General features: G+C 36.1%; 1 protein-coding gene across 1 annotated transcript in view; it reads right to left on the bottom strand.

Annotated features, from left to right (window-relative positions):
• Positions 1-14,999, bottom strand: part of MNS1 (meiosis specific nuclear structural 1) — a 50,106-nt gene that overhangs the window by 5,924 nt on the left and 29,183 nt on the right. The window contains exons 5-8 of the mRNA XM_030318113.2: positions 14,417-14,646; positions 13,617-13,833; positions 13,407-13,514; positions 3,208-3,465 (exon numbers count right to left, since the gene is read on the bottom strand). Coding sequence (XP_030173973.1) covers positions 3,208-3,465; positions 13,407-13,514; positions 13,617-13,833; positions 14,417-14,646 — 813 coding nt within the window. The remainder of the gene's footprint in view (positions 1-3,207; positions 3,466-13,406; positions 13,515-13,616; positions 13,834-14,416; positions 14,647-14,999) is intronic.

Genomic DNA, 14,999 nt, shown 5'->3' with positions numbered 1-14,999 from the left:
GGCATCAGAACAAAAGCATGAAATGAGTAAGAATAGAAGAGACCTAAAAATTGAACTCCAAGTATCCCCCCCGCCCCACCTCCCCACTTCATGGAGCAGACAAAAAAAAGAGCTGACCTTGCTTGGTTTTCTGTGACTACAACCATCCAGATTCTCTTGCCTTTCTGACCATCTCTTGGTCTTGTCATTGTTTTTTTCCTCCTCCTTCTACTCCTAAATAAGAATGTTCGCTGAGACTCCATCATTGGCCCTCTGATTGTTTCTCATTATAATATATTCTTGGAATCTCTGTGTGCTAATTAATGCCAGATATGTATGTTTAGGAAAACTTGACCTAAGCTTTGCTCCTCTGAGTCAAGTGCCTTCAAGATATTTTCAATTTGTATTTCTATTTCAAGCCCAACATGATATAAACTGAATTAATTCTCTTTTTTCTCTGACTCAAAACATAACAGCACTTGGTATTCTTTGAGTTTCTCCTAGTTGAAACCTTGGAGTTATTTTGACTCCTTCCTCCAGTCTACCCTATATGATCCACCAACAAAACAAAACAAGACAAAACAAAACATACCAGTCTCATATTCCTTTAAAAATATTTAAACTCTTCCTTTCTTGCTTCTTCCATGCTTTGTTAACCTATTCTAGGTCCTCATCACCTCACTCTTGAATCACTACATTCTCTTCTTCCTAAGACCATGTTGTGATCACCAATTTCCTATTGTATCATGTCTAAACTCCTCTGCCTATCACTCCAGTTTCTCATTGTGGGTAATTCCATATGCTGCCAACTTAGAATAGCCTTCTTCTGCTTTTATTCATCTTTTATATATTTCCAGGAAAACCCATATAGTTATGCCATAAATGCACAGTTGACCCATGAACAACACAGGTTTGAACTGCGTGGGTCCGCTTACCTGCAGATTTTTTTCAGTAATATAATATGGTACCATAAAGATATTTTCTCTTATGATTTTCTTAATAAGATTGTTTTCTCTAGCTACTTTATTATATGAATATAGTTTATAATATGTATATAAAATGTGTGCTAATTGACTTTTTTAAAATAAGATAATCTTTTTTATTTTTTTATTTTACAGAGAGAACACAAGCTGGGGAGAGGGACAGAGTGGGGGAGAGGGAGAGGGAGTGGGAAAGAGAGAGAGAGAGAGAGAGAGAGAGAGAGAGAATATCTTAAGCAAGGCTCCATGCACAGCACAGAGCCCAATGTGGGACTCAGTGCCACAACCCTAGGATCATGATGTGAGCTGAAATCAAGAGTCAGATGCTCAGACTGAGCCACCCAGGCACCCCATGTGCCAGTTGACTCTTCATGTTATCAGGAAGGCTTCTGGTCATCAGGAGGCCATTAGTTAAGTTTTGGAGGAGTCAAAAATTTTATGTGGATTTTTGACTGGGGTGGGGGTTGGGGGAGGTGTCAGCACCCTTACTTATCCCCTGTGTTGTTCATGGGTCAACTGTATTGCACAATTGGTAAATTATAACTACCAAATTCTATAAATGTACACTGTACATTTAAGAAATGTATTCTCAGTATAATTTTATATATAATTGAGTGTTTTGGGAATCTATACCCCATTTTTTGTACTACACTAGAAAGTACAAAAATTAACTTGTATTTATTTTGGTTCTGTCACCAATACTCAGCAGAATGCCTAGCAGATCAGTATCTATTGATTACAAGAATATCCTGAGATTTCTTTCTGCCTACCCATACTGGAAAAGATCATCATTAGGATATCAATTAACTTAATTCCAGCTCTGCCACTTACTTGCTATAAAACCCCGACCTACATAACTCATAGAGTTGAAAGGTTAAAGTTATTTGCTTGAAATGAGCTTAGAATAGTTGAATGACATATGTAAAAGCTCAGTAAATGTTGTTACACTACAACTTATATTAATTATTTTAAAATATTTACCCTATGCCTAATCTGTACTCTTCATATTTAGAGCGTTTATCTTTACAAAGCACTTATACGTTATCTTATTTGGTTCTTTTTTTAAAAAATTTTTTTAATATTTATTTTTGAAGGAAAGAGAGACACAGTGTGAGTGGGGGAGGGGCAGAGAGAGAGGGAGACACAGAATCTGAAGCAGGCTCCAGGCTCTGAGCTGTCAGCACAGAGCCTGACACGGGGCTCGAAATCACGAACCATGAGATCATGACCTGAGCCCAAGTCGGACGCTTAACCGACTGAGCCACCCAGGCGCCCCTCTTATTTGGTTCTTAAAGCACAACAATCTAGTGTGGTAGATTAAGTATTATTTCAGTTTTATAAATCAAACATAAAATAGATAAATCAATTTGTCCAAAGGCACAAACCTAGTTCCATCTCCAACTCTTAAATCCCTATTTCCAACTAAGAAATCAACCCCTGGGGCCTCAATCAATGTGGACAAAATGGAATTATATACCCCCTTGAAATCTATTTTTCTTTGTTTTCTTTAGGACATCACCCACTCACTCACTAAAGATGGAAGCAATAGTATTATTTAGTGGTAGTAGAAGGCATAATCCTGCTCTCACCTCTCCAGACCCAGCTAACTGGTCAGCAAGCCCCATCAAGTCTATCTCCCTAACTTCTCTCACATGGCCCCCTTCTCTATTTGCACAGGCTTTCCCCACCTATCATGGACTGATGGTAGTAATGTCCTAACTGATCTCCCTGTCTCTGGTCTCACTCCAGGCAGTACCCCCAGTACCACTACTCAAGTCATCTTTCCAAGTGCAGATCTTATCAGATAGCTTTCTTAATTCTTCAGTGGGTTCCCCTGGATAAAGACCACCTTCCTTAAAATAGCATCCAGGGCACTCATGATCTGTGCCCTGTCTACCACACCAAGATGCCCATACCTGTATAATTATTGTCACGTGTACCTGACATATCTTTACAATGATTGTTTTTATATATTTTCTTTAACCAAGACGATAAAATAAAATCATAGATGTCATAGACTTAGCTGTACATATGTTCTCAACACCAAACGGTGTCTAGCACATAGAAAGCATCAATAAATACATTCTAGATGCATAAATAAATGGTCAGAAAATGTCTATGCCATGTGACTAGTTAGCAGATATCTAACATCACCTGGCACATAAAAGGGTCTCAGTTAAATGCTGAGTGGATGAATAGATGAGCTGACTACTGTTCAGTGATAACAAAAATGAACACTTTTTCTTACTTTGTCTGCAAGGAACTGGTTGCGACGCTCTTCGATAAGCTTTTCCACAGCCCTCCTGTGTTCTAGCTGCTTCATTCTTTGCTTCTGAGCATTCATCAGTTCTATTCGATCATCCTCAGCAAGCTTAGCTAGCGTAGCTTTTCTAAAGGTCTCCTCTTCCTCTTTTGCAGCCTGGAGTACTAGTTCCTTCAGGGCCATTTGTTCTAGAAAATCTTGTTTCAACTCCTTTTGCTTTCTTAATTTCTCTTCTGCTTCCTCCTAAACAACAATCCGTATAAACATTGATTCAGTAACTGTTTCTTTACAACAGATTTATAAAGAAATGATGGATAGAGTTTGGTTAAGTGCAGTGTTACAATATGAAATAAAGCCTGAAAAATTAAGCCTTTTCAAGATAACACTTTCCCTCACCCTGTTAACACTAGTTGGATAAAGGACATGTTACTTTGGATTGCCTTCTTTTATTTTTAAATTTTAATTTGTATCTATTTTGAAAGGAGCTGACATAAAAACTTTTTTGCATAACTGAGATCATTAAATCTGTGGTCTGTGAAATTTGTACCCACAAAGAATCATTCTAAAATCTTGCCTGAAATTATGATTCAAATTACTGGGAAATATTTTTCAGAAAAATAATCTACAAGTGACAATCACAAGTTTTTCAGGAAAATTCAAATTTACTTGGAGCAGTTCAAATCTTTTCCTACAAGCTTTAATTTTCCTAACATTATGAAAAATTTCAAACATAACTGGAAAATAGAAGTTTACAGTGATCACTCATCTACCTAACACCTAGGTACTATCAGTAACATTTTACTATTTTTGCTTTATCATCTATCCAATTAGGACTGATACAATTCCTTCTCAACTGTAACCAGCCTTACCTAATTCAAACACAATTTCCAGGAGGTAAGCCATATCCTCAAGGCAATCAAAATATTGCCTTAATAACAGCCGTTTGGTCAGGTTTCTTACAGGTAACAGAAGCTATAAGGGATTTACTATAGGCCAGCAAGTGGTATGAGAGAACTTCCAGGATGGCCAAGGACCCAGCCACTGTCTTGGTTACCATCTGTCTTCGGTAGAGTTAACCATCATGGCTCAAAGTTACCATGATGGTAACTCTACCAAAACTACTCCCAAAGACCCAGTCTTCTACATGTGACTATGACCTCATTTTGCCCACTTCTATCTTCACACCTTGAGGTTGAGAGTAACTTGGAAGATAACCTAGGTCCTATGAAGAATTCTAGCTAAAAGAAATGTGGTTTTAACTTTATAGCTTTTATAGCAAAGTAAGACAAAAAAGTATAGGAGTGGATTTTAAGCCACCCAATCTGGAATATCAGCTGTTTGTTCCACCTATTTGTTAATTATCTTGAATGTTCCACTTCTTTTTCTTCACTTACCTCTATCTAATCTGTTCAAAACCTACCTCCTCCAGAAAGTCACTCTAATTCATACATCTCTCTCTTTTGGGCCTCTGATACCATTTATTTTTCCCATCATTAATTTTACTTCAGATACATGCATTATCGCCTCACTAAAAATAAATTCCTAGAGGGCATATTATTTCTTATTATTTTATTTATCTTATATATTATTTTTCTTTGGGATGCTGGGCACAGTGTTTTTATGATATTATAGTTTGTGTTCATCTCTATGTATTATATGTAGAAGTCAGAAGGCTCACTGAAGGCAGATATTGTCTCAGCTTTGAATTCCTCCAGAGTTTATCCTAATACCTTGCACATAAAAAATACACATAGAACCAAATGAACTGTTGACATTTCCTGGCATCCATCTCCCATACAAATTTTAGTTTAATCCAATCAACGGTAAAGACATCTGGCTAAAAATCAGGGAAATGTCAGCAAAACAAAACAAAACAAAACACCATTCACTGTATTTTTTTTTCAACTAGAAAAATGTCCCTATACTCTTTGATATGCCTGGATCAGGAATATATATTAATGTAATATGAACTGCATAATTTTCCAAACTTTTCTACATTCTAAAGCCCATAATGTGGTTTGAGAAATAGCTATTCACTGCAGGTTTGAAATAATTTGCTGAAAAAACTACTTTGAGCCTGGAAACTTAGAGGTATCTTGGTCTGGGTTCTCCTCTGAAAGCATAATCTTACACAAATATTTGCATATACATATTTTATGAGAGAGAGAGAGAGAGAGATCTCAGGAAGCAGCAGTGAGGGAAAAGCAGAGAGAAATAGGGAAGGGAGAAAAGCCAACACGTAGGTGCATCAAGAACTGGTTACTATGTGGGCAAGTGTGGCTTAATCCTGCCAGAATCTTGTGAGGAATGCATGAAGCACCTTTCAGGTCTGTCCTCAAGGCTGACAGGAAGAAGCATTTATCCCTTAATTCCTGTCCACTGTTGGCTGAGGGATGCCTCAGAGGGTGTTCATTCCCTGCCCCCACCAACAGCACCACACATTAGGACACTGTCAAGCACAGTCAGTGTAAACCCTCACAAGTGTTGTCCACAGCTGTCACTGAAATTAGAGGTGAGGCTAAGAGGGTATGAGGCAGGGCACAGCAAGCTTTTCACATGGGATATATCCTTAGTAATCTTATTTTGGCTTTTTCTACATTTTTTGAAATCACTATACTTTTAATGCAGAAAATAGTACCACTAAGATTGTCCCATTTTATAAGTATACAATTGAATGACCGTTCATTATTTTCTAATCTTTTTTCTTTACAGACCTTTTAGTCTTTCTAGTTTTGTTTTTGCTTTCCTTTTTAGTATGTTTTTCCAGAGTAAAAGCTTTACCACCCAATACTAAATAATTGGATTAATTAATTCTAATACGTTTTCTTGATTTTGGTAAATTTCCACTTGTATCTTTATGATTTCCTTCCATATTCTTGCCCCATACTTGGATTTGTATTGTTTTTCTAAGTTACTGAGTTGGCTGCCTGGATAATTTTTTCTAATATTTCTTGTTAAAAATTAATTGCCTCGGGGCGCCTGGGTGGCGCAGTCGGTTAAGCGTCCGACTTCAGCCAGGTCACGATCTCGCGGTCCGTGAGTTCGAGCCCCGCGTCAGGCTCTGGGCTGATGGCTCAGAGCCTGGAGCCTGTTTCCGATTCTGTGTCTCCCTCTCTCTCTGCCCCTCGCCCGTTCATGCTCTGTCTCTCTCTGTCCCAAAAATAAATAAACGTTGAAAAAAAAAATTTAAAAAAAAAAATTAATTGCCTCAACTTTAAGATACAAAACAGACGAACATAAGGGAAGGGAAGCAAAAATAATATAAAAACAGAGAGGGGGACAAAACATAAGAGACTCTTAAATATGGAAAACAGAGGGTTACTAGAGGGGTTTTGGGAGTGAGGATGGGCTAAATGGGTAAGGGGAATTAAGGAATCTACTCCTGAAATCATTGTTGCACAAATGCTAACTAATTTGGAGATACATTAAAAAAATAAAATATAAAAAAAAATTTTTAAAAGATTAATTGCCTCAGAGATCAGTTTTATAAATCTGATAAGATTTTGATGTGTACTAATCTCATCCTCTAAATTACCTACAAATTTCCTCTTCAACCAATAATAACTGAAAATAATATTTTTAGATTTTCAGATAGAAGATGAAAATATTTGTCATTAATTTCTAGTGATGATAAATACCATTTCCCCTTGTATTATTCTGGTAAATTTTCTTTGGAAGTTTAATAGCTTTTAAAGTTATGTACTTCAGGGGCGCCTAGGTGGCTCAGTCAGTTAAGCATCGACTTTTGGCTCAGGTCATGATCTCACGGTTTGTGAGTCTGAGCCCCACGTTGGGCTCTGTGCTGTCAGCTCAGAGACCGGAGCCTGCTTCAGATTCTGCATCTCCCTCTCTCTCTCTGCCCTTCCCCTGCTTGCACTCTGTCTCTCTGTCTCTCAAAAATAAATAAAACAGGGGCGCCTGGGTGGCGCAGTCGGTTAAGCGTCCGACTTCAGCCAGGTCACGATCTCGCGGTCCGGGAGTTCGAGCCCCGCGTCAGGCTCTGGGCTGATGGCTGGGAGCCTGGAGCCTGTTTCTGATTCTGTGTCTCCCTCTCTCTCTGCCCCTCCCCCGTTCATGCTCTCTCTGTCCCAAAATAAATAAACGTTGAAAAAAAAAATTTAAAAAAAAATAAATAAAACATTAAAAAAAAATTTTAAGTTATGTACTTCAATGCAATGTTACATAGAAGATTAAATGTTTATCCTGTAATACCCTCATTGTCAACTGTACCTTTCATCTGTGATATCTGGGATTCATTTGATGTTCTATCTATCTGATGCTAACCTTGCCTATTTGCTTCCCCTTGGTCCATGTATACCTGTTACACGTTCATCCATCATTTCATTCTTAACTTTTTTGGGTAATTTGATACTAGGTATATATAAATGGATTACATTAAGTTGTTTTTAAAAAGAAATGTACATATTTTACATTTAAAAAAATTTTTAATGTATTATTTTTGAGAGAGGGAGAGAGAGAGAGAGAATGAACGGGGGAGGGGCAGAGAGAGAGGGAGACACAGAATCCGAAGTAGGCTCCAGGCTCTAAGCTGTCAGCACAGAGCCCAACCTGGAGCTTGAACCCACGAACCACAAGATCATGACCTGAGCCGAAGTCGGACACTTAACCGACTGAGCCACCCAGGTGCCCCTATATTTACATTCTTACATGCAGTAATCATTAAGAATATACACCCAACCGGGTTTTGATATCAATACATGGTAACTATTTCCTCCTCATTGATGAAAAAGTTTATCTACAATGATGTTTTGTTATAGGTGAAAAATATTAAAAATAATGCTAATAACCAACAATCTATTGTATACTTGGCTATTCATGTATTTGTTATATGAAGTCTTTGTTCAAACTTCTTGCTCATTAAAAAAATAGTTCTTTATTATTCTATTATTGAGTTATAAGTGTTCTTTTTATATTCTGAATAAAAGGTTTTTGTAAGATACACATACAGAATACTATTTCCCAGATTGTGGCTTGCATTTACATTTTCCTAACGGTGTTAGGAAATTGTTAGTTTTGATGAAACCCAATTTGCAACTTTTTCCTTTATGGATCATGCCTTTTTTACTGTACCAAAAAAATCTTCACCCTTCTCAAGGTCGTAAAGACTTTCTCCTCTGTTTTCTTCTAGAAATTTTGTAGTTTCATCCTTTTTGTTTGTCACACTTATTTTGAGTTAATCTTTGTATATAATGAGACAGAAAATAATAAACTGGAGGGTAGGGGAAATAGGAAGAGGTTGATAATGGGTACAAAGTTCAGCCATAGGGCCTGAAGATCTAATGTAAAATGTGGTGATTAAAGTGAATAACACTGTATTATGTAAGTGAAATTTGCTAAAAGTCCAACTTAAGTGCTCTCTTCAAAAAGAAATTAAAAAAATAATTATGTGAGGTGATAGATGTATTAACTAGATGGGAGAATCATTCCCCAAAATAAACATATATCAAATCACCATAATGCTTTAAATATCTTACAAGTTTATATGTCAATTATACTTTAAGAAAACTGATAATAAAAGCCAGTTAACTTGAAAAACCTGAGGCAAGAGTGACCAAAAAAACAAAGAAACAAATTACCAATATCAGGAATGAAACATGGGATAGCATTGGAGACCCTGCAGACATCAAAAGGATAATAAGGGAACAGTATGAATAATTCTACATACACGTTTGACAACTTAGACAAAATGGATCACTTTCTCAAACACAAGTCACTAATAGTAACCAAATATGAAATAAGATCATTTGAATTAATCTATAACTATTAATGACACTGAATTAATAATTTAAAGCTCTAAAAAATAAAACTCCAGGGCCAGATGGTTTCATTGGAAAAGACTACCAAACATTTTAACAAAGCATTAAAACCAATTTTACATAATCTTCCAGAAAACATAAGAGGAGGGAACACTTCTGCATTTATTTTATGAAGATCATAATACCCTGATACCAATATGAAAACAGAAAACTAAAAAGCAATATTCCTCATGAATATGGATGAAAACATCCTTAGCATAATATTAGAAAATAGAATCCAGCCATATATTAAAAGACTTACACACCAATGCAAAGTGGGATTTATTCCAGTGATCAGACTGGTTCAATATTCAAAAAAAAAATAAATGTAACCCGCCAAAGTAAAGAAAAAACACACAACCTTATCTACAGATATAAATAGATATCTATATAGATAGGTATATAGATATCTATATCTATAGATATAAAAAAGCATTTGACAAACTTCATATCTCTTCATGATAAAAATCTTCAGAAAATAGGGTTACAAGAGAACTTCCTCAACTTAATAAAGAGCATCTATCTACAGAACTACAATTAACAAAATGCTTTCCCTGAAGATAGACAACAAAGAAAGCTGATATCTATCTCATCACTCTTACTCATCACAGTGGTAGACAATGCTAGAGAAGTTTTAGCCAGAACAGTAAGGCAAGAAAAGGAAATAAAAAGGATACAGATAAAAAACAATTAAAACTGTCCCTATTCTCAGAAAACATAACTGGGTAGGTAAAAAAAAAAAAAAAAAGAAAAACAACTCCTACAGTACTAAATGAATACAGCAAAGTTGTGAGATACAAGATAAATATAAAAAAAATGAATTCACCAGCAAAGTTGCAGGATACAAAATCAATGTCCAGAAATCAGTTGCATTCTTATACACTAACAATGAAGCAACAGAAAGACAAATAAAGAAAATGATCCCATTCACAGTTGCACCAAGAAGCATAAAATACCTAGGAATAAATCTAACCAAAGATGTAAAGGATCTGTATGCTGAAAACTATAGAAAGCTTATGAAGGTAATTGAAGAAGACTTAAAGAAATGGAAAGATATTCCCTGCTCATGGATTGGAAAAATAAATATTGTCAAAATGTCAATACTACCCAAAGCTATCTACACATTCAATGCAATCCCAATCAAAATTGCACCAGCATTCTTCTCGAAACTAGAACAAGCAATCCTAAAATTCATATGGAACCACAAAAGGCCCCGAATAGCCAAAGGAATTTTGAAGAAGAAGACCAAAGCAGGAGGCATCACAATCCCAGACTTCAGCCTCTACTACAAAGCTGTCATCATCAAGACAGCATGGTATTGGCACAAAAACAGACACACAGACCAATGGAATAGAATAGAAACCCCAGAACTAGACCCACAAACGTATGGCCAACTCATCTTTGACAAAGCAGGAAAGAACATCCAATGGAAAAAAGACAGCCTCTTTAACAAATGGTGCTGGGAGAACTGGACAGCAACATGCAGAAGGTTGAAACTAGACCACTGTCTCACACCATTTACAAAAATAAACTCAAAATGGATAAAGGACCTAAATGTGAGACAGGAAACCATCAAAACCTTAGAGGAGAAAGCAGGAAAAGATCTCTCTGACCTCAGCCGTAGCAATCTCTTATTCGACACATCCCCAAAGGCAAGGGAATTAAAAGTAAAAGTGAATTACTGGGACCTTATGAAGATAAAAAGCTTCTGCACAGCAAAGGAAACAACCAACAAAACTAAAAGGCAACCAACGGAATGGGAAAAGATATTTGCACATGACATATCGGACAAAGGGCTAGTATCTAAAATCTATATAGAGCTCACCAAACTCCACACCCGAAAAACAAATAACCCAGTGAAGAAATGGGCAGAAAACATGAATAGACACTTCTCTAAAGAAGACATCCAGATGGCCAACAGGCACATGAAAAGATGTTCAGCGTCGCTCCTTATCAGGGAAATACAAATCAAAACCACACTCAGGTATCACCTCACGCCAGTCAGAGTGGCCAAAATGAACAAATCAGGAGACTATAGATGCTGGAGAGGATGTGGAGAAACGGGAACCCTCTTGCACTGTTGGTGGGAATGCAAATTGGTGCAGCCGCTCTGGAAAGCAGTGTGGAGGTTCCTCAGAAAATTAAAACTAGACCTACCCTATGACCCAGCAATAGCACTGCTAGGAATTTATCCAAGGGATACAGGAGTACTGATGCACAGGGGCACTTGTACCCCAATGTTCATAGCAGCACTCTCAACAATAGCCAAATTATGGAAAGAGCCTAAATGTCCATCAACTGATGAATGGATAAAGAAATTGTGGTATATATACACAATGGAGTACTATGTGGCAATGAGAAAAAATGAAATGTGGCCCTTGGTAGCAACGTGGATGGAACTGGAGAGTGTAATGCTAAGTGAAATAAGCCATACAGAGAAAGACAGATACCATATGGTTTCACTCTTATGTGGATCCTGAGAAACTTAACAGGAACCCATGGGGGAGGGGAAGAAAAAAAAAAAAAAAGAGGTTAGAGTGGGAGAGAGCCAAAGCATAAGAGACTGTTAAAAACTGAGAACAAACTGAGGGTTGATGGGGGGTGGGAGGGAGGGGAGGGTGGGTGATGGGTATTGAGGAGGGCACCTTTTGGGATGAGCACTGGGTGTTGTATGGAAACCAATTTGTCAATAAATTTCATAAAAAAAAAAAATGAATTCACTAGTAATGAGTCCGTGGACACTGAAATTAAAACTAAAATTCCATTTATAATTATTCAAAAAAAAAGAAATACTTAAATATAAAAACAAAGCACATACAGGATTTGTACAATGAAAACTATGAAACACAAGAAAAAATACAAAGATGATCTAAATAAATGGAGAATTATACTATGTTCATGGACTGGTAGACTCAAAAGTGAACATGTCAGTTCTCCCCAAATTGATACTTAGATTTAATGCAATTCCTCTCAAAATCCCAGAAGACTTACTTGTACTTAGAGACAAGATTATTCAAAAATATGTATGGAAAGGCTGGGGTGCCTGGGTGGCTGCTCAGGTCATGATCTCGTGGTCTGAGTTCAAGCCCCGCGTCGGGCTCTGTGCTGACAGCTCAGAGCCTGGAGCCTGTTTCAGATTCTGTGTCTCCCTTTCTCTCTGACCCTCCCCCGTTCATGCTCTGTGTCTCTCTGTCTCAAAAATAAATAAACATTAAAAAAATTTTTTTAAAATATGTATGGAAAGGCTAAAGCAAATTTGAAGCATTATATAGCTACAGTAACCAAAACTGTCTGGTATTGGTGGAGGGACAGATACATAGATCAACAGAACAAAATAGAGATCCCAGGAACAGATCCATACAAATATACTTAACTGTGTTTTAATAAAGTTGCAAAAGCAATTAAATGTAGGATAGAAAATCTTTTCAACAAATGATGTAGAGCAACTGTATATCTAAAAGCAAAAAACTTTGACCTAAGTTTCACATCCCACACAAAATATTAACTGAAAATAGATCACAGACTTAAATGGAAAAGGAAAAAAGTTTTAGGAAAAAAAGGAGAAATTCTTCAGGATCTAAGCAAAGACTTCCTAGAATTGATACCAAAGTATGATCTAAAAAAAATGAAATTAGCAAATTGGACCTCAGAGAAACTGAAAACATTTGCTTGGAAGAAAACTCTGTTAAAAAGATAAAAAGACAAGCTATAGACCAAGAGAAAATATATGAAACCCACATACCTGACAAATGACTAATTTCTATAATACATAAAGAACTCTCAAAACTCTACGATAAATTAACAACACAATTAGAAAACTGGCCAATCATCTTGACTTGTGGTCAAGGTTTTTGATGTTGTTGAACACCATATCCTGTGGTTTTCTGACTACTTATTCTATATATTAATGAGAAGGGATACCGAAATCTTGAACTATAATTATGGATTTGTCTCTTTCTCCTTTCAGTTTTACTTCATGCATTTCAAAGCTTTATTTAGGTTCATCCACCCTTTAGGACTATTATATCCTCTAGATGAATTTACCATGATTTCCAACACCACTTGCTTTTGATTAGTGTTTAGTATATCTCTCTCCATCATTTTGTTTTTAAACTACATGTCTTCATATTTAAATTGTGTGTCTTATAGATAACACAGTTGAATCATACTTTCTATGCAGTTTGTGAACTGTTACCTAGGTATGACTTTTTTATCCAGCCTGAAAATTTCTCTTTTAATTGCAGTGATTATGCTATTTACACATAATGTAATTATCAATATGGCTGGGTTAAATCTACTATTTTTCTGCTTCATCTCAAAATGATATTCTTCTCTATGTTAATCATTCTTTCCATTTCCAAAACTTACTTTTAGTTTCATCTTATGTATTTCAGCTTGTTCTTCCTGGTATAATTCTTGTCTCACTTGTTCCAAATCTTCACGTTGCCGCAGCATTTCTTCCAATTTCTGAGTCAGCTATTAAATTTTTAAAGAAACACACAAACATTAATAAGAAACAAATTCTATATCAAGTATTTCTGAATTTCTCCAATGTTAAAGAAGTGGCTATTTTAATACCATATTCTGAAGCTGCAGCCTTTTTTCTTCATTTTCTTGAACTTTTGCCATTCGATCTTCTTCTCTTTGTTGCTGCATGTTGGCAAACTCTATGATTTTTCTGTTTTCTTCTTCCATCTCCTCACATTTCTTTTTTCTCCAGAGAGCCTGCTCTTTCTGAAACTCTTCTATGTACCTTCGAGTTACATTCATTTTTTCTAACTTTTGTTGTCTTTCCCTAAAAAAGCAATAGTTGAGTACAGTTTTATAGTACAAGAAATAATATAAAAATGTGTCATTTCCTTCAGTTGATAATGTGGGAAAAAACAGCCTTTCTATTTATAGTTTATTCATTCATTCATACCACAAACATTTTGAGTGTCCACTATGTACTGCTAAATATAACGACAGGTATGAATTTTCCAAGTAAAATACTACTTATACCTTTCCTCTAACCTATTAATGAAGTTTTATGCCTCTCACTTCAGAAAGGCACCAACCTGTTTACATAAGCCTAGCAGTACACTACACTTCAGTTGTCTAGCAAAGAAATGATCAGAAGACAAGTCCTCTGACACAATATGGGCACATTTAAGGAAAACAAAGGTTTAATCATTCTGTTACTTAATAAGCATTTGTTACCAGATAATTATCATGCTCACAAAGATAAACGGGAGTTGGACTCCGTTTATGTGATCGTAATACTTCCTGAGGACTTAGTATGTATTCAGCACTGTTCAGGTGCTTCTCCTCTTCACAACAAGCCTGACATAAATCTCATCTCAATTTTTAGGCATGTAAAGAAACTGGGATAAACTTACAATTGATCTTCTTCATAGATTTTCCTAACAATTTCATCAATCATGAGTTTCTCTTTCAGTAACTGCTCATAAGCTTCCTGCTTTTTCCTTTCTTGTTCCTCAAGTTGTTTCTCCAAGTCAAGATAATACTGTGCTTTTACTTTATTCCGTTTGTTCTCTGCAGCATTCTCTTCCTTTATTGCTCTCTCGTGTTCTTCCATCATGATTTTGGCTATTTCAGCATCACGTTTCTGTTATGAAAACAAAATTCATCTTTCTACTTTCAAATGTGAGTGCAGTATGATAGAATATTTCAAAACAGGTGAAATTGAATATTATAAAGTGTACTGCATAAAATATTTTCATCTGTCCAGGTAAATGCAAAGGTAAGTCACTGTTACTTGAAGGGTTTGAATGATGAGTCAAACCCTAAAGATGCTTTCCCATTCCTTCAAGTAGATTTCAAGGAAATACAAGAGAAGTGTAACTAATAACTCCACGTGTGAGAAAATTAGAAAAACTCTGCATTGGAAAAACAGCAAAAATTTGAAAAAATTAGAAGTACTTTATTAATAACTGTTTTTTAAAAAAAGCAGTAGTAATC

This window comes from Lynx canadensis, chromosome B3 (genome assembly GCF_007474595.2).
Source record: "Lynx canadensis isolate LIC74 chromosome B3, mLynCan4.pri.v2, whole genome shotgun sequence".
In the NCBI taxonomy this organism is placed as follows: domain Eukaryota; kingdom Metazoa; phylum Chordata; class Mammalia; order Carnivora; family Felidae; genus Lynx; species Lynx canadensis.
Note: the sequence above shows the minus strand (reverse complement) of the source record. Positions and strands in the feature narration are given on the sequence as shown.